The 24476-nt window shown below is 45.3% G+C and overlaps 1 protein-coding gene across 1 annotated transcript in view; it reads left to right on the forward strand.

Moving 5' to 3' along the window:
* Positions 1-3926: 3926 nt before the first annotated feature.
* LMTK2 (lemur tyrosine kinase 2) overlaps positions 3927-24476 on the forward strand; it is a 48085-nt gene continuing 27535 nt past the window's right edge. The window contains exons 1-2 of the mRNA XM_081889071.1: positions 3927-4320; positions 20048-20172. Coding sequence (XP_081745197.1) covers positions 4179-4320; positions 20048-20172 — 267 coding nt within the window. The 5' untranslated portion in view covers positions 3927-4178. The remainder of the gene's footprint in view (positions 4321-20047; positions 20173-24476) is intronic.

The raw sequence follows: 24476 nt of genomic DNA on the forward strand, positions 1-24476 counted from the left end.
TATCCAGTTCTCTGGATCCCTGAGATCCCTAGATGCTTCGAAGCTGCCCTTATTTACAGGTAGTTAACCTTTAGAAGGTGCTTCCATGCTCAATTGGCTACATACAGCACCATATCAGAGGTATGTTGACCAAGCTGCGGGAGGCAGTGGAAGACAGGAGTGCCTGGCGTGCTCTGGTCCATGGGGTCACGAAGAGTCGGACACGACTAAAAGACTAAGCAACAACAATCAGAGGCCTCTGTCTAGATCACATATCCAAGCTAACACATTTGGAGCCTGATAAACATGCTTTCAATACAAAGATAGCTGACATATTTCTAAATACTGTTGTCAGCGTTACTATCCCTCCATTTTATACTGCAATTACATCTCAAGCAGTGAAGCTGGAAGCACAGATGGTGAGTAGGTAACTGCTATACAGGGCATATATTAGGGAATGGTTGCTTCAAAAGTTTAAATCAGCATGCCAACAGTGTCAAACTTAATAAATCTCACTGATTCCATAATGCTTGTTCTGCTGCAGGATTTGACTAAAGGGCTCTCCTTTTCACGTAAGAATGCATACATTTTCTAGGATGAAAAGTTCCTACAATGTTGCCACCTCTGAGGGTCTCTAGAAAACCTATGTTTGCCAGGCTGCTATCTAACGTTGATGTAATTAGCTATTTTTGTTACATGATTACACTGAAATTAAGCATCTAATTCTGTTAACCATATTGTGCTTCTTAACAGTCCCCTTTTTTATAAGGAGGATGTTGCTTTAAAGGCCAAACAAATTTTGACTTTTTAAAGGCAGCGAATCCACTTATTGTAGCATATTGGTTTCAAAAGGATTCTGAATCACCTGCACTCTTGCGTAATCTGGAGTTTATGCATCATCAGCCCCCACACCATTTTCTACTGGGGTTATTGCACTAAAAATAGGTGTGGGTGTGGGTTATGGGATGTAGAATTCGTTCGCTGGAAAATAGACATTAAAACTAGCAATGGCTCTGTGTAACGGTTTATTCATATGAGGCCTAATCTGTGCAGTTCCTGAACCACTAAAATGGCCCTACTTTAGCATTATATGTTTATTTATTTTATTCATGCATTGCACTTATATTCCACCTTTCCTCAAAGGAGCTTAAAGTGGCGTACATGCTTCTCTTCCTCCTCATTTCATCCTAACAGCAAGCCTACAATATATCATGAGGGAGACTGTGACTGGCCCAAGGTCACCCAACACATTTCATGGATGAGCATGGATTTGAACCCTGGTATCCCAGGTCCTACAGGGATGCGGGTGGCGCTGTGGGTTAAACCACAGTGCCTAGGACTTGCCGATCAGAAGGTCAGCGGTTCGAATCCCCGCAATGGGGTGAGCTCCCGTTGCTCGGTCCCTGCTCCTGCCAACCTAGCAGTTCGAAAGCCCGTCAAAGTGCAAGTGGATAAATAGGTACCGCTCCGGCGGGAAGGTAAACGGCATTTCCATGTGCTGCTCTGGTTCGCCAGAAGCAGCTTAGTCATGCTGGCCACATGACCCGGAAGCTGTACAGCCAGTAAAGCGAGATGAGCGCTGCAACCCCAGAGTCGGTCATGACTGGACCTAATGGTCAGGTGTCCCTTTACCTTTACCTAGTCCAACACTCCAACCACTACACCACACCACCTCTCCAAATCACTATAACTACAAATTCATGGAGCATAAGTTCATCAGTGGCTACTGGGAGGCTATACGCTTCCTCAAAGATTGGCTCCGAATACGAGTTGCTGGGAAATAACAGCAGGAGAGTGCTCTCGTCCTTTAATACCCTGCTTGTGGGCTTCTCATAGGCATCTGATTGGCCGCTGTGGAAAACAGGAAGCTGGAGTACGTAGGCTTTTGGGCTGATCCAATGGAGGCCAATGGGAGTTGCGGCCCAAAACCAAGTTGAGGAAGGCTGGTCTAGAGCAAATTGAGTTATATGCAGTTATGCTTACTTAGAATATTTATCTGGCTCGGGAACTAACCCAGGGTGATTTCTCCCTCGAGATTTTGGCAGCAGCCTAAAAGGTTTCTCCTCCCCACATCTTCTGTAGGCATCAACAGAATGCTGATTTTTATAGTTTTAACTGTTTTCTGGGAATGGGGGTTTGTTGTCTTTAGTTACTTGTACGCTGCTTGGAGACAATGCTAATGAAACAGTATAGAAACTGTCAGATAAGATCCTAGTGATCTGCCATTTCCAATTCGTACTTCGGTAGTGTGATGTTTTGTATGGGTTAAAGGTGTAGGTAATGAATCCTTTCCTGACCCAGTGGCCTCCAGACATTGTTGGACTGCGATTCCCATCATCCCTGGCCATTGGTCAATTTGCTAGAGTTGATGGCAGTTGTGATCCAAAGCATCTAGTCCAGTGATGGCCCAACTTGGCCTTCTAGCTGTTTTGGGACTACCATTCCCATCATCCCTGACCACTGTTAACTAGGGATGATGGGAGTTGTAGTCCCAAAACAGCTGGAGGCCCAAGTTGGGCCATCACTGATCTAGTCCAAAGGTTGGGGGAAGCTGATGTATTAGTGTTTCCCACATAACTAATGAGAGAACAGGTTGTGAGCACGAAGAGGAAGAAACACGGGAAATCTGGAAGAAGTGGGAACTGGGCCTGTTGGTAATGGCAGGATCTGAGGAAAGAGACGTCAAATGCACATTAGAAGAGCCTGCTGGATCAGGCTCATCTAGTCCAGCATCCTGTTCTCAAAGTGCCCAACCACATGCCTGCGGGAAACCCTCAGGCACGACCCAAGCCCTTTCCACTCCTGTGGTTTCCAGCAACTGGTATTCAAAAGCATTACTGCCTCCAGCCATAGAGGCAGAATATCACCATCATGGCTAGCAGCCACAGATAATTTTATAAGCCATAAGGAAGTACTGTACAAAACAATTCCACCTCTGTCAGGTGTGGTTTGAACTAGGGACTCGTTGACTCACAGCTCACACTCTGAACTACTGCATGACATCACCTGCAAAGTCGAGTCTGTTGTACACCACAAACCACTTGCTATGTCAAGGTAATATTAACCACAAAGAGACTCAGCAGTGGCCATTCCTAACGAGGAGGTCATGTTGAGTAACCTGCTCTGCTTGTACCAGCATGTTGTTATTGTCACAAGACTGAGGTGCAGAATTGGGTGGAACGAGTTAGAGGATTTACTATGTCATTATCAATCACTCCTTCAGTAAATTCAATATTCAGAAAACCTTTGGTGGAACAGATCTAAGAAGTGCAGACCAATCCAGATGATATTTAACAATGATGGTTTTACTACAGGTTTTTTACTTTAATGATGGTTTTACTATGAGGTTTTACTATGGTTTTAATATAGGGCTGGAGATTTCTGAAGGGAGAACACAGTCTTGGGGCCAAGACTATCTCCAGATTTGAACCCTTTATTTGGGAAGAGCAATCTGACTCCCTCGCAAAGATAAGCAGGTGTGGGGCGTCGAAAGGGGGGGTGTAAATATTTTAAAAAGAAAGAAAAATATTGCCGGTCAAAGAATGCGGCTTCTTAAAGGTGCCCGAACTGCAGCACCCTTTTATTTTTATTTTTTTAGCAAATCACGCACCGCTGTGGCAGCTCCATCTCCTCTCTCAAGACCCACCCCCTCCCTGCAGTCGCCACGATTGGCGGAACTGGCTGCCAATCACGGAACTAACGTCCTCGGCATATAACACACGGTGCAGCACACCTTCGCCGATATATTTTTTTTAGATAAATGTAAAGGAGAGGCTTCATTGGTCGCTCCGCCTGCCAATTCTGGACCAAGCCCGCCCATTGACTCCTGCGAATCCGATTGGCCGAGCCCATCGAGCCGGCTCGAGCCGACCCCGTCATCGCCGCCTCCTCCTCGGGAGCGGACCTGGCGCCGGTTGGCGCAGAGGCGTGCCAATCTCCTCCGGCGCCCCGCCCCGCCCTCTCAGGTAGCCCGGAAGATGGCGGCGGAGAGAGGCGCTGTCGCCGCTGCTGTCGCCGGTGCGGACGGCTGGGCTGCGTGAGGCGAGCGGGAATATTTCCCCCCCCTCCTGCTGCTGCTGCTTCCGCTTCTTTATCGCTGTTTCGGCGGGAACCGATGCCGGGGCCGGCCTTGCCGCGAGGGCTGAGGGGAGACGCGGAGGGCGCCGGCAGGCCTGGCGGCGGGCGGCGCTGAGGGCGCGATGCGGGGCAGGCGCCGGCGGCGGTTCCGGGGGGCCAGCGGGCGGCTGGGCCGGCCTCTGCCCCCCTGGCTCGGCCTCTTCTTCTGCTGCTTCCTGTCGGCGTTGCTGGGAGGCGGCGAGGCGGCTCCTCTTCCGCAAGCAGGTAAGAGAGAGACCCGGGAAGCGGGCGAGGGGGTCGGATCCTGTTCAAGGTGCAGACCTATGGAACTCAGTGGCAGGCCAGGAGAGAAGCAGAGGAAGGGAGACAGGCGACCCCTCTGGGTTCGGCCCATGTTTGGGGTAGACCCACTGACGTTACTTAAAGCCTTCAGTTCAGCGGGGGCAACCTTTACGGTTGGGCCCAGACGCCCCTCATATTTAAAGTAGGCCAGTTGCTGTCCGTGGGGCTTGAGCTGCTAAAGGCAAGAAGGAACATAGGAAAGGTAAGGGGGTGGGGAGACAGGGAGGCAGCCTCTGGGCTGCCCCCCCCCCACTCACTCAGTTTTAGGGTAGACCCACTGACGTCAGTGAGGATTCAGCTGTTAAGCTGCTGCCCCACTGAAAACAATGGGGCTAAGCCAGCCTTTAAGTCCAACTGAATCTGGCTCCAGTTCTCTCTGTGTTAAAACTGATACATCATAAGATGAAACCCAGGTGATTGTGGATGTGATGGGGTGGGGTGCCTGGTGGCACTTTGAACGCTAATTGTTAGTAGCAGATTTTTCTTTCCTTTTTGGTGGCCTGGAGGCCTTGTAGCTGTGTGTGTGTTTTATATATTTATCCTCTTTCTCCTGCCATTAAGGAGCTCAGGGCAGCCAACATGGTGGTCTTCTCTTTCCTCTTCAATTTTATCTTAACAAGAACCTTCTGAGATAGGCTAGGCTGGTCCAAGGGTACCTGACACAGTTAGGCAGTTTTAAACTCTGGAGCTGATGGCCCTATTGGGAAGGAGTGTGTGTCCCTCTTTAGATGGTATTGCATTACTTCAGTCACTTCAGGATAAGATAACCTACCCCTCTTGCATGGGGGGGGGGCCTTCTGCTCATTTATGCCCCCAATCTTGCCTTGGTAGCACTGGCAGTGACTGTTGTGACTGAATGGAAATGTGAACTTGCCTTCTCAGGCCTAGTCCAACACTTACAATGGCACTGTGTATGTCATTATTTATTAATGTTTATACCTCATGCTATTGTACCGTATAACATTATTATTATACCTCAGTATCATCGTTTATACATCGATGATATGCATAAGTCCCTGCTTTGCAATAGGGAAACGGGGAGAGAAGAATGTTGGAAATGCTATGTCTCTGTACATGCTTCTGTATCTCTCACAATTGCAATTGCACAAAGGCATGAAGAAAAAATGAGGTAAAAGGAAGGCTATGTTGTCAACTGTTACTGTTAAGAATGACCACTGTTCTTATTTCATATGCAAACTTAGACCTTGTGTAGAAGTTTCACAGACCTAATATGCCTCTTGCATTTAATGGTTGTATGGCCTCATTTACATTTTCTCTTGTACCTTTGTGTTTGGTATATAAATAACAGACAACCATGCTTCTGGAGTGAAAGTTCATGAAAACTGCTGCAGTAAATCTTTTACAGATGCGATAAGGCTCTTTGCTCATCATGTGTGTAAAAGATTCCCATATATGTGACCGACAGTGTTCATAGATGACCATGGTTGATTTCCTTTTTCATATAAATAAGGATTTCTCTTTTGTTGGGCAAAATTTCCCTGTGCTTGTTCTGACTGTATATATAATGAGTCTAATAGCGTAGTTGAAGATGAGCTATAATGGCTCAGACCAAGGGTCCTTTTAATCCTTCAAATAAAGCCCACAAGGTGGGCATAAAGACACAATCCCTCCCTCACTGTTCCCTGCAACCGTCATTTAGTGCCATATAACCTCAGAACCTGCTGATAGACCTATCCTTCATGAATTTATCTAATCTTTCAAAAGCCATTTTAAAGCCATCCTCCGGAGCAGCCACTGGCCATTGCCACATCTCATGGATATATCTTCTTCAGTGAAATTACACATTGTAAAGGAGTGATTTCCAGAGGTGTTTCAAATTCCAGTCTCTCCAAGGGGAAGACAAAAAAAAATCCTTCCAGTAGCACCTTAAAGACCAACTAAATTAGTTCTTGGTATGAGCTTTCGTGTGCATGCACATTTCTTCAGATACACACGAAAGCTCATACCAAGCTTTCGTGCATGCACACGAAAGCTCATACCAAGAACTAACTTAGTTGGTCTTTAAGGTGCTACTGGAAGGATTTTTTTTGTTTTGACTATGGCAGACCAACACGGCTACCTATCCAAGGGGAAGAACTGCTTTACAGATAAGTAAGGCAGTTGGATCTGTTTTGCCCTTTTGACAGAGTAATCTTCAGTCATGTCTATAGCTGTATATCTTGGACATTATACTTGAAATTAAATATACAGTTGAAATTAAATATACATTTCTGCAAGTATGTATGGCATTTCCCCTACAGTTTTCCCCAAGCTATTGGATCTTTTGCTGTTGTTGTTGCTTCCAGCAAAAGTCATTCCACGCTTACATCGAGGTTATTGGAATGAAGTTTATGGAGAAAGAATGCAACACAGGCACGAAACATTTTATTGGTGTAAAAAATGTGACCACAGGTCAACAGCAGCTATTCGCTCTGCTAGACAGGAGGGGTATCTATCAGTTTGAGATTAGCAGCACCCAGATGTGTTTCAGGGGTTTGTGTGTAGGCAAGAGAGGAGGGAAGCTGAAGCCCGGTGGCAGGGCGGTAGCTTTCACTTGGAGCCTCTTGTGTCCACAAGGAAACAGGAAGTGCAGTTACCTTGAAACTGACAAGGCTGAGCTGCTACTTGTTTGTTGCCTGAGAAATTTATTTCAGTTTTAAAGTATAATTTCCTTCTAACAAATTTTCCCTTAACTCTGTGAAGACTGGTCTTTTAGGGAAAATTGGGCACTGCCCCACCAACCCCAGTTTACTGTCAGCCAGCCCCCACCTGCCTGCCTTCTTACTTACACAGAGGGGCCTTTACTGAAAATGTCATCTTCCTTAGTTTCAGCGTTCCCTTGTAGAACTCAGGAAAAAAAGCGGGGGACAAAAATAGCATTAGTTGGCTCTGCCTGTCATGGGTTTTAGTCCCACCTACTATTCGGGCTCCCTGCCTTCACTCCTACTGGTCCCAATGATACCAACCTCCACTGCCTACGATAAAGCTACAATTCTATACAGACATAATTGGAAAGTGGGAGTAAGCCCTATTTAACACAGTGGGCCTTGCTTTCAAGTATACATGCATTGAACTGAGCACACTTGAGTAATTTAAGCTGTAAGAATTGCCTCTCTCCTGGTTTGGTGCTATGGTGATCAGATGCGAGGGAGAACAATGCCCCAGTCCCTTTAATAGATATTTAATTGAGGGATTTTCAGCAGGTATAGTTTCTCTTACTTCTGTTTGGCAGTTTCCTCAGCTGGTTTAGCTTGTTGTATGTGAAGTTGTACCTCTTGAACTTCCCTCTGGTATGCCACTATTACAGGCAGAGAAGCCTTGTTCTCCTTTTTATCTGGTCCGCTAGAAATAGTGCCTGCAGTCACCGAAGTGAACTACATTCTCAATTCCAAATGCTAGGGAAAGTCCATTCTGCTACCAGGTGGTCAAAGGGCACTTTCACATGACACAGAAAATCACCTTTGAGCCTTCTGTGTGTGCATATATATTCTGTAATGTGGAATAGAAATAAGAAGAGCTGTGTTAAAACCAAATGGTGGTGGGGAGGGTGTCTGCACTGTAGGAAATACTTTTTAAAAAATTGTGTTGGGCATGGGACTCCCCCATGTTTTATTAAGGGGTTATGATCCCTAGAGTGTTCCCAGGAGGGTGTGGTTATGGAGAGCACAGGTGGTAGAATTGCTGTGAAGAACTGTGGAAATACAAGGAAGGAAGGAATAGGTGAAGTAGCTGTACTGCAACTAAGCTTGTGCAGAATGCTTTACCGAAAAAGCACAGCAAACAGCAGAGCCTTCAGATCAAATGTAAGACATCTAGGCAGGTTTGAATCCCATCATGGAAGTGCTAAGAATGAAAAAAGTTGTACTGTATATAGTCAGACCTTTGTCCACCTAGCTCTATATTGTTCATTGGTTGGTGTAGATCTCCAGGGATTCACATAGGAGTCTTTACCTGTCCTACTTGAGGTGTCAGGAATCTAACCAGAAACTCATAGAATAATAGAATTGTAGAATTGGAAGGGACCCTGAGGATCATCCCTACAATGCAGAAATATGCAGCTGTCCCATACGGGAATCGAACCTGTAACCTTGGAATTATCAGAACCATGCTCTAACCAACTCAGCTTCACATGCAAAGCATGTGCTCTACCACTGAAGTATATCCCTTCTCTGATATGATTACATAGAGGAAGAATCAATGGAATAGCTGAGCACAGGCTTCTTTCACAGTGGAGGTAGCTAACATGGTGCTCTCCCAGTGTTGTTGGGCCCCAGTTCCCATCAAGCCCCAGCCAGAATGGTCAACGATACCTGGAGAGCACTACTTTGGCAGCTACTGCCTTACAAAATGGGAATGTGGTGTGGCTGGACACAAAGTAATGTAAACTTCAGCTGGTAGGATGCTGTGTTTTGTAAGAAAGGGAATATATGTCAAGAAGCAGTAATCATCATTATTTCTTTCCCAGGTATTTTCTCAGCTTAACTCACTTATGCACTCAGAATTGCTGTGTTGTCTAAGGAACAGCATCATGTGTGCTGATCATGTGTTCATGGTCTCTTAACATCACATTTATGTCATGCTGAAATAAAAGTTATCCCTAATCTCTGTGTTACGGGCCTTGATGATTTGGATGGCTTCTTCCCAGATTTTAGTCATACATAACTGCTGTAGCCTGCTGAGTTTGAGAGGCATGCAGTGTTCTTTCCATACTGTGACTTTAATTTTGGGCCTGGCACACATTGTACGTTGCAGAGTCCTTTCCTGCTTACTGTTAGTATAATCTTTTGTTCCTCTGCTGCTGCAGTTCTTTTGCATATCTTCTCTGCCACTTCTATTGGACTGCATCCTTTAAGCGTAGTATTTTTCTCCTGTGTACATATACCTCATGCTACAGCATAGACTTAATGGCTCAGAACTGTCTCTCATGTTTTCTTTTTGAAGACTTCTGCCAATTTGAATTATATTTCCCCATTCCAACAATAAGCTTTAAAACCAAAAGCATGAAGACGTTAAAGTATTCTATTTACAATATGAAATATTAAAAGCTCATTAAAATGACTTGGTTGTGGCTATTAAAAGCCAGTCCAAGCAGGGTAAGTCTTATATCAGGGGTCGAGAGCCTCCGGCCCTCTTAAGTCCTGCTGGACAACACCTCTCATCAAACCTAACCAATGGCCATGCTGGATGGTGCTGCTAGGAGTTGTGGTCCCAGCATCTGGAGGGCTGTTGATTCCCTAACCCTGTCTTGCAGTGTTGCTGGAAAATATTCACACTTGAATTAGAAAGGAAGTTCCACATTTGTTACATAGCTACTGAGGGTCCCACATGTTCAGTCATGACATACAGGTGTTGATTAATTAGGAGAGCACCTTTAGTTCATCTTAAAGGTAGTGGTGTCTGTCTATAGTTCATGTACAGCTTTAAAATTAGGTGTATCCACAGCTCAAGTTTTTCTGTGACTGTCATTGAGCAAGTAATATTGGTAACATTGCATCCAACCACGATTTCTTTCAACTTAGGCAAGCCTATGTGAGCCTTGGACCCACACATTTACACCTCCTTGTCTTTTGTGTGCTGCTTCTGAATTAGTCACAATTTTTTGAGATGTCAAAACCCTGGGTAACAGTGGCTTACTTAAACTATGCTTAGTGAAACAAGTCAGAATCAGTCCTTAGTTTCAGATCCTGGCTTGGTCTCACGCTGTGGTGAAAAGTTTTCAGTGTACACAATATACCATTTCCTGCATTTGGACATCCTGGGGAATTGTGGTAAATTCAAAGGCAGGAGATTTGAGTCTCCTTCCATAGTACATGAAATAAGGGAAGGAGGAGCATGTGAGCAGAAGACATGTTTCTGCTGCTTCTGAGTCTATATAGCTGCTGGGGTAACTATTAGAGAGATCTTGTGGTTGGGGCATTAATTGCTCCCCACTCAGTAAACAACCAAAATATTTTATTATATAGTGGTACCTCGGGTTAAGTGCTTAATTCGTTCCGGAGGTCTGTTCTTAACCTGAAACTGTTCTTAACCTGAAGCACCACTTTAGCTAATGTGGCTTCCTGCTGCCGCTGCGCCGCCGGAGCCCAATTTCTGTTCTCATCCCGAAGCAAGGTTCTTAACCTGAAGCACTATTTCTGGGTTAGCGGAGTGTGTAACCTGAAGTGTATGTAACTTGAAGCGTATGTAACCTGAAGCGTATGTAACCCAAGGTACCACTGTACCTACGGGACCGCCTCTCCTGGTATGCCCCACAGAGGACCTTGTGGTCTGCAAATAATAACATCTTGGAGGTCCCGAGCCTCAAGGAGATTAGACTGGCCTCGACCAGAGCCAAGGTCTTTTCGGCTGTGGTCCTGACCTGGTGGAACACTCTGCCACAAGAGACCAGGGCCCTGCAGGATCTGCAAGATGGAGCTGTTCTGCCAGGCCTTTGGTCGGGGTCCAGTCTGACTAACCCTCTCTCCTTATAAGAACTTGTATGAAAGTGCCCCCAACCTTTCTCACAGGTTCATATAAGATCAGTACAAACAGTTAGGCTGGTGAGCATTTAAGGTTCCCAACCCTAATCTGTGAGTTGCCATCTGATAGGATTTCACTTTGATTCTGATTTGATTTTAGGATGTATTTTAATTGATTGCCTGATTTTATGTTAATATGTTATATATTTGATGTTTGCCGCTTAGTGCCCGGTTTTGGCCGGGGAGGGTGGGGTATTAATAAAATTATTTATTATCATTATCATCATTATCATTATCATTATAATACATCCATGTTTATTGAAAGCTGACACTTGGGTATGTGTGGCACTAACATACCGTATTTTTCGCACCATAGGACACACTTTTCCCCTCCTAAAAAGCAAGGGAAAATGTTTGTGCGTCCTATGGAGCGAATGCAGGGGGGAGGCAGGTGGGAAAAGCCCCCAAGAGCTGCACACAAGCTCCGTGCGCTCTTGCGGGCTTTTCCACAGGAGGGAGAAGGGACTGACTGGCTGCACCAGTCCCTTCTCCCACCTCCCAGAAAAGCCAGGAGAAGCCACAATCTCTTTAAAGAAGTTGCGCGGCTTCTGCCGGTTTTGCGGGAGGTGGGTGAATCCCCCCACCTCCCAGGAAAGCCAGGAAAGCCCTGCGCAGCGTCTCCCGGCAAGGAGAGGCTGCACGGGGCTATGGATTCTTTAGCCCCACGCAGCCTCTCCCCCGGGAGGGAGAGGCTGCATGGGGCTAAAGGGGAAGCCAAAACAGCGAGCGGGATCCATCCTGCTTGCTGCTTTGGCTTTCTCCATAGCTGCGCGCAACCCCTCTGACAAGGAGAGGCTGCACGGGGCTATGGAGTCTTTAGCCCCACGCAGCCTCTCCTGGCAAGGAGAGGCTGCACGGGGCTAAAGGGGAAGCCAAAACAGCGAGCGGGATCCATCCTGCTCGCTGCCTTGGCTTGTGCCATAGCTGCGCGCAACCCCTCCAGCAGGGAGAGGTTGTGCGCAGCCTGTACGCTGCTCTTTGGGGCTGGGGGGGGATTTTTTCTTCTTGATTTCCCCCCCTAAAAACTGGGTGCGCCCTATGGTCCGGTGCGCCCTATGGTGCAAAAAAATACGGTAATCACTTAATTTTCCTTTTGCTGAAAATGTTCACATACAAAGTATAATTTTGAAAAAAACCCACATTCTGTCATCTATGCAGGTCTTTTTACTTTACAAAGGATTTGACATTTCGCTCAGCAGCATAGATGAAAATGGATTTGAAGCCCCTTCTCCTGCCTCCAAACCAACAACAAATTTATTTTCCGTTGCACAAAGTCAAGTGTGTAAAATGTACTGCTGCAGTGGAGTTGCTTTATTTCTGCTTCTGTCAAGAACTGCTGTGCATTGCTTGGTGATTATTACAATGTTAAGAGAACCATATGCATTTATAAACAAGGGTGGCAATATGCTAGGGAGTCATGGTTGGCTATAATTTCCCAGTATGTTTCCATGTACACATCTCTCCAGATGTTCTGCTTTACCAAACGGCCATGCTGAAAAATTGAAGTAACCTTTAATTTTCTAGGCAGTAATATTCCCACTTCTGTATTTAAAGAGTTCATTTTGTTCTTTCTGAACAGTGTGAAGGTATTTTTATCTGTAGGTGTAAGAGGTGCATTGTTACCTTGCTGTTAATGCAGAATACTTCTTTGGTTTTCCAGCTCTGCTCTGCTTCAACCTGATAATGCAGGGAAACCAAACTCTGAGCATGTTCTATAAACTGGGAATAGGGTAGCATGAGAGTCATGTTTCAATAAATGTAGTTTTGTGGATGCTTAAAAAAGAAATTAACGCCAAGCCTGGGTGATAGGCTTTTTCAGGTGGTTCGCAGTTTATCGGAACCACCTGTACCACCGGGGCCTGGTAGGGACCCCAAGATCTCCTGCAATGCTTTTGCAAAGTTTTTTGCAGATAAAATCGCTCAGATTCAGAAGGAGGTAGACTCCACCGTGGGAGCAGGGCCAGGGCGGGAGAGTGCTAGAGTTCTGTCTGGTCCTGTTATATGGGATCAATTCCAATCTGTTACCTCCGAGGATGTGGACAGGCTGCTTGGACGAGTGAAACCGACCACCTGTCTCCTTGATCCTTGCCCATCCTGGCTGATAAAAGCGAGCCGGGAAGCGCTGGGCGATGGGCTCTGCGGGGTGGTGAATGCTTCCCTCTGTGAGGGAGCCTTCCCAGACCCGCTGAAAGAGGCGGTCATTAAACCGCTTCTTAAAAAAACATCTTTAGACCCGGCCAATTTGGCCAACTATCGCCCAGTCTCAAATCTGCCATTCTTGGGCAAGGTGATTGAGCGGGTGGTTGCTGAACAACTCCAAGCACGCCTGGAGGAAACGGACCATTTGGATCCCTTCCAATTGGGATTCAGGCCTCACCATGGGACTGAAACTGCCTTGGTCGCGCTGGTTGATGATCTCCGGCGGGCTAGGGACAAAGGTGAGAGCTGTTTCCTAGTTCTGCTGGATCTCTCAGCGGCCTTTGACACCATCGACCATAACATCCTTCTGGACCGTCTAGAGGGGCTGGGAGCTGGGGGCACTGTCATACAGTGGTTCCGCTCCTTCCTCCTGGGCCGTGTCCAGAAAGTGGTGGTGGGGGGTGAGTGTTCAGACCCCTGGGCTCTCACTTGTGGGGTGCCTCAGGGTTCTGTCCTCTCCCCCATGCTTTTTAATATCTATATGAAGCCGCTGGGAGAGATCATCAGGGGGTTTGGACTGGGTGTTCATCAGTATGCAGATGACACCCAGCTCTACCTCTCCTTTAAATCAGAACCAGTGAAGGCGGTGAAGGTCCTGTGTGAGTGCCTGGATGCGGTTGGAGGTTGGATGGCGGCTAACAGATTGAGGTTGAATCCTGACAAGACAGAAGTACTGTTTTTGGGGGACAGGAGGCGGGCAGGTGTGGAGGATTCCCTGGTCCTGAATGGGGTAACTGTGCCCCTGAAGGACCAGGTGCGCAGCCTGGGAGTCATTTTGGACTCACAGCTGTCCATGGAGGCACAGGTTAACTCTGTGTCCAGGGCAGCTGTCTACCAGCTCCACCTGGTACGCAGGCTAAGACCCTACCTCCCCGCGGACTGTCTCGCCAGAGTGGTGCATGCTCTAGTTATCTCACGCTTGGACTACTGCAACGCGCTCTACGTGGGGCTACCTTTGAAGGTGACCCGGAAACTGCAATTAATCCAGAATGCGGCAGCTAGACTGGTGACTGGGAGTGGCCGCCGGGACCACATAACACCGGTTCTGAGAGATCTGCACTGGCTCCCAGTACGTTTCCGAGCACGATTCAAAGTGTTGGTGCTGACCTTTAAAGCCCTAAACGGCCTCGGTCCTGTATACCTGAAGGAGCGTCTCCACCCCCATCGTTCAGCCCGGACACTGAGATCCAGTGCCGAGGGCCTTCTGGCGGTTCCGTCATTGCGAGAAGTGAGGCTACAGGGAACCAGACAGAGGGCCTTCTCGGTAGTGGCGCCCGCCCTGTGGAACGCCCTCCCATCAGATGTCAAAGAGATAAAGAATTACCTGACATTCAGAAAACATCTTAAGGCAGCCCTGTTCAGGGAAGTTTTTAATATGTAATGCTGTACTGTTTTTAACACTGATTGGGAGCCGCCCAGAGTGGCTGGGGAAACTCAGCCAGATGGGCGGGGTATAAATAATAAATTATTATTATTATTATTATGTTACAAATCAAATTAACACCTTAATGGGGGTGTCTGGCTTGGCAAATTGCTTTTCTATTCTCTGCCAAGCGGTCTGTTCAGCAAGGCAAGCAGTTCTGGCAGGGGCTAGCAGCTCCCTAAATCCTTGTGACCATTTTCAAGGGCTTTTAAGTTGGTCTAGTGTTCATTGTAGTCAAGACTGGGTATACTCTGTGCCACAAAACTAGGAGCATTTTGCATAAATCTTTTAAGTTGCATGAGTTAGTATCTGGATTTGTATAGAATTTAAAGGGGGAAAGTCAAGATGAGAGAGGGATATATGGGTTGTTTTGTAGGGCATTTTTGCAAGTTACAGTAGTGAAGGCTTGCCTGCTATGTTACAGCTCTGCATTTCTCTAGATTTATAGCTCTGCATTTTTCTAGCTTATGTTGCAGGTCAGATTTCTGCTTCTTACCTGTATTGCTCCCTGCCCCATTCTGTCCTTGATTGTGCTGTTGCTGATATATTTTTAAAGGTTCAGTATATGGAGTGGGGGTGGGATTGACCTGCTTCTTCTGATCCTCATGTTCTGTTCACAGGAACTGGGAAAACAGAAGTGAAAATGAGCTTCAACCTTTCTGTGGCTTTCATAGCTGCTGTTGTGGCTGCTTGTGGTTAAATATTTTAAAATACTGGGGGGGGGGTTTCGTGTATAAGACTAGGGTTTTTTCCTAAAAAATAATGTAAAAAATTAGGGGGCATCTTATACTCTGGGCCGTTTCCCCGCATTTTCTTAAATCTGAGTCCCCCAAAATAGGGAGTGACTTATACATGGGGGCGTCCTATAGACAGAAAAATATGGTACTTTTGTTATCTAAATTCTTAACTACCCCTGAAGATATTACAGTGTTTATATTAGCTGTGTATATAATAATGAAGTGACTTGGTTGTCTCCAAAGCACGGCACTACTTCAAGTGAAAGTTCCTGCATGTGCTGCTTTGAATTTGCTTCTTTATAGACATTGCCAGCTGGATATTCATTTGGAAGCTGAAGTTAGTGCCGATGCAGAAGCTCTTGAGCTCAAGTTCAGATACTACACTGTTGTATGTTAATCATTGCTTGATGTGACAAAAGTAAGAGTTACTGCCTGCTTTTGGAGGCTGTAGCACCGTTCAGGTGGGAATGAATTTAGAAACCTGAGTGCTGCTCAGATGATGGAGGATAAAGTGGACATGACAGATTGGAACCATAATTTTCTTGTTGTGTGTTTGGACACTCAACCCATGGTTGGGGTTCTAAATTATGTGTAACAGAAGCCGTGGCCTGGTGCAATATCTACATTTAGCCAGAGAGTTGGCCTAATTGCCAAAGTATATTGAATTAGTCTGTGCTTTGCATTAGCTTCACAGCAGGTTTCTGACAAGGTTGTTTTAGACCCAGCTGTGTGATGTAATTGGTTTACTAAATCCAGTAAAATGGTTGACTCAGGCTGCAATCATAAACGCATTTATGGATGGCATAAACCTCATGTGGCTTACTTGAGCATGTGGCTTACTTCCGACTAAACATTCATAGGATTGCTCTGTCACATTGAGCTGGCAACCTCTGTGTACCTGGACTGTGCTACACTCTTCTACGTTGTCTGGTATAATACTCTGTTAGTGCATGTAACTCCTCATTATAGAACCATTTTCTAATGAATTTCTATTAGTAAGCAAATTAGTAGATTTGGTTGTAATCTACACTTGCAAGTAAATCCAGAAATGTCAGTAGCCCACATTCAGTTTTTATTCCTGCTTGCCTATGTATAGAACTGTTTGACTACTGTGACATGATGATGGCGTGTGAGAGAAAACATGCACAGTTTAGCAAAGATCCTGGAGCCTCTTCACTTCCTTTTCTGTTGACAAGTGCCTGTTGACAAGCCTCTTGTGTTAAAAGACAGACCCTGGGTTCTATCCAACATCAAAGTGGCATTACTGAAATTAATGCACATTATTACTAATTTGGATGTAGTAATTTCAGTGGTTTTACTGAGAGTAAATGTTAGCTGGATACAACTTAAAACTTCATATTCATGTGTGCCCTCATTAACTCAAAATTATCCTGAAGTCTATCTTACTGACTTAAGAAAATTATAATGCCTTGCTTATTTTGGAACTGTTGCCTTTAATTATCTTCCCTTTTCTATTTTTAATTATAACTATTTAATGTGTTCCAGTCATTGCCAATGATGGGGAAGAAATACATCACAGATTTTCAATAGAAATACGTAGACCTAATTTAAATGTCTAATGAAGAAGACACTGAGACCAGGGGTGATGGTGGGATGCCCATGGTACTCTGTGTTACCTAGGTGCCTCATGTTTTCCAGAAATACTTATTGGCATTTGAGCAGTTAGATATTAAACACCAAAGGGAGAGATCCAGTGGTGTCTGCCCTGCTCTGCACACCCAAAATCTTTTGTGGGGGATTGGAGAAGGGATGAGAAGAGAATGAGGAAGACTCATGCAAGTGGATGCTTATTCACATGAGGCTGATGCCACCCAAGAGTTGTAGGAAGCTGTGTTGGTTCATTAGTATAGTAGCCTTACTGAAAGCAACAAAAAGTCATTCTAAAAACTCTTCAAAGCCCAGGAAAACAAGACGTTCTTTTGTCCTAAAGAACATCAGGGGAACTGGTAGTGAATAGCTGAGGGACCACCACTGAGAAGGTCCTAACCCAGGTAGCCACCCATCGCCTCTCAAAAGGGGCAGTAACTCGGTTGGACCTTTGATCTTAGTAACTGGGCAGGTTTACACAAGAGTTGACAGTTCTTGAAACATCCTGTTCCCAGACAGCTTGGGACTGTGAAGCTCAAAACTAGTCAACTGTGAAACTCATTAAGTAATTTTGATATTACTTTACTAATTGAGTTATAGAGCTATATTGCTTAAAGAAGTTGTGCCTTTTAGCTGATAGGTGTTGCAGTTTAGCTTCTCATCAGAGCAACCCTGATGTAATGTACAACGATATTTGAGAGAATATTTGACCATGGTCAAAGAGGTAACTGATACTGCTGAGCCACCTGACTTTGTTGACAAGCCTGTTTGATAGGTTAAACCTACTTCTTGTGTGTTTTAGGTGAATCAAGCAATTGGAGTTCAGACTGTCAAAACAAATTAGCATGTACTCAGCTCTATTTGCAGTAGATGATGTTATTTTGAAGATACTGGGACATACTTGCCAGGGTGGCAACTTTGTTCATGGACTGGTGAGAGAATCTCGTCTGTTCATCCCTGCAGTTATCTTTCTTACTCCACGAGAGCTTTCCACATCCTTCCACATCTTCCAGCACTGAATAGCCTTTCCTGTATGGAAAGATAGCGTGCATCTTCAGGGTCTCTGGGGGTTTGTGTGTGCATGCAAATATTTTGGTAACTGCTCTACTTTTTGTCCTGAGTAGATTCGTTTTATTTCTGAATACACAGTGGACCCTCCGGATATGAACTTAATTCGTTCCGGGGGTCCTTACGTACCCCGAAAAGTCCGCAACATGAGGCGCCGCTTCTGTGCACACGCTTCTGCACATGTACGTGCTGCGAAACCCGGAACTATACTCTTCCGGGTTTGCCACATTTGCAACTTGAAAGTTACATTACCCGAAGGTTACGTAACTCCAGGGTCCACTAGATGACAGTTGAACAACTTTTGCTATAGGAGGTACCAAAGTGTGTAGAAAGAGTGCTTTGAAAATATGAGATCCTGTTGCTGAATACACTAAGACAGGAATAAAGACTCCCATTATCCCTGGCTATTCACCACACTACCTACAGCTGATGGTATTTGGGGTCTAATAACTTCTAGGGTTCACAAGTTCCTTATCCCTGCATTCTAGGGGTTCACAAGTACAACAATACTTTCAGGAGCTTGGTTTTTGATGCACATCTCTTTAAGAGTCATCTAAAAATATTGGCATTTTTCTGTGTGGTGTCAATATTGTCTTGGCCTTTGTGGACACCTGCCTCTGTTTTCTTAGTACCTTCTCTGTTAGCGTCTTACATATGCAGGTTTAGACATGTTCATGCACATGTTGCTTTAAATTCATAACCTGTCCGTTCTTCAGGGCGGCTTTCTAGTAAAATATGATATATACTTGTGTAAGCATGTTTCCATGTAGTTTCTGCAGGCAAGGATGCCTTCAAGTGAAATGAGGTTTAAAGATAGATGTACTCTTTGATCTTTTAGGGTTGGCTGGTTGCTTTAGAAATATGTACCAACTTCCTCAAAAAAGTCAAGTTGCTCAGACTTTTCTGCAACTTGAAATTTAGAGCAGTTGCGGGATCTTTCTAAGAATAGGTTGAAGTGTTAGGAGAAATGCAAGTAAAGGCAGAAATACTTTATTCCAGAGTGTCTTTCATCAAAAAATGTTTCTGATATATGTATACCATTCCATGAAGAAAGTTATTCCTACATGGGAACCAATACTTGCTATTGGTTCCCATGTCAAATGTGATAAAACAAGTTCAGACTCATTTTATAATTTGAAATGAAGACTTGGTGGTTGCCTTTTCATCTTGTTGAAGTATCTTAACTAAGTATTGGTTAATTAAGTGTTAGTGCATTGGCTTTTAGATTGTGAACCTGAGGGCAGGGACCGTCTTGTTATTGAGATTTGTCACCCACTGTGGGACCCTTTCTTGGCTGAAGAGCAGTGATAATCTTTTACCTTCGTATGTACATTCTGAACTTTATTTGATACAGGAGGGCTTCAAGCTTTAATTGCACTACCTTCATCAATTAATCAATAAGAGCTTTAATAGCAGGTTAGCTTCCTCCACGAGAGGAAAAGATGCAAGTGAATGTGTTTAATGTGTATTTATACCCAGCAAGTAAGGAATTCAGCATATTTGATGTCTACATTCAATGACAACTCGTATGGCTGTGGATTGTATGTGCATGTTATCTCTTATGTAATGCTATCTTAATACATGGCAGACTTGTTTTGCCAATACAGGGCCTTGTATGCTTTTCTATTTAATTTTGACTTGTTGACAACTGGGTAACCCTATATGATAGCTGAAGGTGAACGTGTTAAAATACATTGCCAGTAATGCAGAACCAGCACATTCCAATGAAACCAGCATAGTTTACTTGAGACTATCAAAGTGCCATGGGGAAGTATTTGGCTTTTGTTTTATTTTTTAAGTTCAAGCTTTCTAAATGATAGATGTTTCAACAGTGTTTAAAATCCTGAGAATGCATGATAGTTTTGCGAAAAGGTAAAGACAAAGAGAGAAAGAATACCTATTTTTGGAGCCCCTAAGTCTAGAAATATCCATAAAATCAATATCCATAAAACCAGAAAAATAAAACTCGTACATCACAAATGTTATCGGCCTTACTGCAGAAGTATATAACTGTTCTGAAATTTCTCTCTTCTGTAGTTAACATGTTTGTGTTCCAATATATGACACCATGCTTATTTCAACCCATTGTTTTCTAGGGGAAGCAGCAGTGACTGAAGTTCCCTTCTCGTTGGTGATTATTTCTGCCTGCAGCCTTTTAGGCTTGGTACTTCTGCTTGTGAACTGTGTATCCTGTTGTAAAGATCAAGAGATAAACTTCAAGGTGAGTACAGGAGATAATTATTTGTATCCCTTTAGTACTGGAATCTGATAACACAGACGTATATAATTGTACTGTGCAATGCCAAACATTACTGTGGTCAGTCAAAATCAATGGAGTTTGAGGTGTCACAAGTAGCTCTCAAGTCTGCTTAGATGACCTACCGTTGCTGTGCAGTCCTGAGTAACTTCTCTGTTTGATGACTTGCCTTCTTGCACTTAACATATTTTCAGAGCACTTAAGTATGAACATGCAGGGGATGGGCTTTTCTGCCTGCTTTGGAGCAATCAAGTAAAAGGGCAAACTTTTTAAAGGCAAGGGTCTTGCCAGTCCATGCTGAGAGCCAAACTGACAGTAACAAACGGCCACAGAAGCCACATGTAAATGTGTAGTGCTCCAAATGTCTAAGTACAGTGGGACCTCTAGATATGAACTTAATTTGTTCCGGAGGTTCTTAACCTGAAACTGTTCTTAGCTAGAGGTGTTCCTTCGCTAATGGGGCCTCTTGCTGCCGCTGCACCGCTGGCACACAATTTCCATTCTCATCCTGGGGCAAAGTTCTCAACTCCAGGTAACTCTTCCAGGTTAGCGGAGTTTGTGACCTGAAGCATTTGGAACTCGAGGTACCACTGTAACTTGTTCTTTCTTTCTTTCTAAGCTGGGAAATTTGGCCTTGAAATAGATGAAAAATACCCCTCTTTGAGGAAGTTATGTTATTGTTTTTTTAAAATAAGCAACAACATGCAAGAGTCATGGGGTTTCAATTAAGAAAATAGTCTCTGTAAGATCTGTGAGACTATTTGTGACATCTTCATACAATGCCTGTTTCAAATAAGTACTCAGTGAGGTTAGATTCATAGCCAGAGGATGGAAACTTCAAGGTATGAATTGTTTTGGGGTTTTGGAATGTAAAGAATGAGACAAACAGGATATTGTTCTACAGAGCTACCTAGCTAAACAGAGCTTGGATGCTGAGCTTGAAAGAATCTCTTTATTAGTGGGTTGGTTTTTTTTTTACCTTGGATGTTAAACTATCCCTGTGGTATTCTCCTTCACTTCCAGCTACACTAAAGTAGCTAAACCGCAGTGAAAGCTGACACTTCCTGTGTAGGAGGAAATCTATACTAGAGAATCTGTAATAGACTCACAGAAATACAAAAGAAATAGTCTGATCTGTAACTTTTTTCTCTTAAGAGGGATACAGGTGGAAAGCTTAGCAGAAAAGTCACATGGATTTTCTAGGACAGTGTTTCCCAACCGGTGTGCCGCGGCACACTAGTGTGCCGCGAGAGGTTGCCTAGTGTGCCGTGGGAGGGAGGCGGGCGAGTCGGGCGGCGAGAGGCGGGGCGGCGGCGGTGGTGGTGTTATTCGGGCTGAAACTCTGCCAGAGGAGGCTGGGCCCGCTTCCCTTCGCTCCCGCCCGCCCTCCGCGTCGTCGCTGTGAGGCTTCGGGCTGGGCGACAGGAGGAGGAGAAGCAGCAGCAGGCCGCGCGGGGGCGGTTGCTATGGCAACGCCCCTCCTGCCTCCGTCAAGATGGCCGCCAGGACCGCTCGCCGCTCGCGCGCGCTGGAGAGGTGGGCCCGTCTGGTGCGCTCCTTGTCGCGCGGCAATGACGTGCTCCGGCGGGCCAGCGGAGGCTTCCCTCAGCAGCAGCAGCAGCCGCCGCCTCCGCCGCGCGGAGCGGAGTTTGTGGCTGCCGCTCACGTGAAGATGGCGGGCGTCGCCGATGCCGCCTCCGCCGGGAGCGGGGAAGGCGGGCGGTGGGGGGGCGGCGGCGGCGGCCCCCCGGAGCTCTCCCTGCTCCTGCCGGGCTCCGGGCAGCAGCGGCGGAGCAGCTTCACGGGCGGCGAGTGCCGCTCCCCTCAGCCGTCCCCGGCTCGCTCCGCGCCGCCCGCCTCCAGCCCGCCGTCGCCCGGCCCCGGGAAGCAGCAGCAGCAGCGCACCGCCGAGACGCTCGGCTTCTACGAGAGCGACCACCGCAGGCAGCAGAAGCGCGGCGGGGCCTCAGGTGAGCCGGGGGGGCCCTGCGGGGGCTGGAAAGACAGGCAGGCGCGCCCGCGAGCATGTACAGAGTGCATCGCGGCGGGCTCAGAAAGAAAAGCGGAGTGCCTCTGGGCACGTGCAGAGTGTTTCTTCTTCTCACGCGAACTCGAGCCCATGCCGCTTCTCGGTTGTTTGGGGGCGGCAGGAGTCAAATTTAGATTTTCCCAAGAGGTGGGAGCAAAAAGGGGCTGCTGTGGTTACGGCGCCAGTTTCTCTCCGGGAATGTCTTGGCGGCACCAAGGAAAATAAATGCACCTTGCACTTAGTCGGGGGTTTTTCGTGGTTGTTCATAGGTGGCGAGGTGGGTCTTGCGCAGGGTGCAAGGGCAAGACCTCGCAGGCGGCCTTCCCACCAGATGTCAAAGAGAAAAATAACTACCAAACTTTCAGAAGACATCTGAAGGCAGCCCTGTTTAGGGAAGCTTTTCATGTTTAATAGGTTATTGTATTTTAGTGTTTTGTTGCAAGCCGCCCAGAGTGGCCGGGGAAACCGAGCCAGATGGGTGGGGTACAAATAATAAATTATTATTATTTAGTTTTTTTCCTCCCTAGAAATGAAGGGCTGAGTGCATTCAGGAGCATGGAGAGATTTGGGTGGCGAGTGACTTTTGGCAGACAGCATTTGGAGCGGGGGGGGGCAGGAGGAAGTGAGTGAGCAAGCAGAAATCAAAGCTGAAAGTTGTCTTCTCTCAGCCAAGTGTTGCTGCTCTTTTAAATCAAAAGGTGGCAAGGAGGTTGTAGAAGTAGAAATAGCATTCCTGCTGCGTGCGTGTTTTGTGCACCAAGAAGTGAATCCGGCAGTTCTACTCTGGAAGACAGTACAAGAGTTCCTCTGAAGTCAAGTACTTAAGAGGGTTTCTCTCTCTCTCTCTCTCATGACAGCCTTGCCAACTGCTCTCTGATTGGCTCTGCTGTTCTTGCCTTTTCCAAGTTTGAGATTCGGTGCTGTCAAAAGTTTGGAGGAATTTAGTTTTACAAGCACCTAAGCCTTTTTTACAAGCTAGTTTTACAAGCACCTAACCAAAATCGTGGTTTCAAGCTGAGATTTGCTGATCTACCTTTGGACAGTTTTTGGTTGGAAACTGCCAAGGAGTTCCCCCTTCTGGCAAACAAAGCTATTTTGCCATTGCTCCCATTTTCCAGTACATATCTCTGTGAGTTGAGCTTTTCAAGCATGATTGCTATAAAAACTAAATACAGAGAGAGACTGAGAGCTGTTGACGAAGAGCTACGTGTGTGTCTTTCTTTGATTCCAGCCAGAATATCAGCTTTGTGTTCAGCCAAACAGGCCCAGGTTGCGCACTGAATAAAGTATTTTATAATTTTTCATATTTCTGTTTACTTACTATTTCATAATAATGTAATTATAAAATACTTTCTTTGTGTTTATTTGATTCCTATTAAAGAGAGTTACTTTATATATAGTCAATATAGGCACAGAGTTAATTTTTTAAACATTTTCTAATGGTGGTGTGCCTCGAGATTTTTTTTCATGAAAAAAGTGTGCCTTGGCCCAAAAAAGGTTGGGAAACACTGTTCTAGGAAAGACCTGAGCAGTATCCAAAACATAAAAAAACACGCACCCCAGTGTGACTCATTCTGGGCTTCTGTTTTTGTTATCTATCTACCTACAGTATATAGCCGTCTTATAAAATACGCAGCAGTATATGTACACACAAACAGAAAACAGTGCAAAATCATTAAAATGCCTGGCTGATTGGAAGTTTAAAGAGCTGTGTATGCTTGTCAGCATAAAAAGATCTTCAAGAGACACCTGAAAGTCAAAAGCAAGAATGTCAAAAAGATATTGAGCGATTGAGAAACAATAGCAGAGTTGCTTCTGTTAAGAATCCTGCTTAAAAGTATATCTTTGAATCCTGGTTCCGTTTTCAGATCTTATAAATGCACATGGATTTGTCATTTGTTCCCAGTTTTCCATGTGTCTGCTTCCATGGAGGAATGAAGCTTGCTTATGGCTCAGCTCAAAGTGTTCACCAAAGCTTTTAAAGTATATTTTCCAAGTTGTATTACTTTTTCAGTTAACAATTTTCATTTATTTATTTATTTAAATAGTGTGCATTATATTGGCACAAAATGCAGCAATAAACAGCAATTCATTAAAACGAGACGATCTCATAATTCACTTGTGGGCTGCTTTACATGGCTGAAAGATGGTCAAAAATAGGTTCCTTGGGAGTATAGACCAGCAGTTGCTCTTTCTAGACCAAGACCAATCGCAAAGTATTAGGAAAACAATGTTGCTC

This window comes from Podarcis melisellensis (genome assembly GCF_964234715.1).
Source record: "Podarcis melisellensis genome assembly, chromosome: 14".
Taxonomy (NCBI): domain Eukaryota; kingdom Metazoa; phylum Chordata; class Lepidosauria; order Squamata; family Lacertidae; genus Podarcis; species Podarcis melisellensis.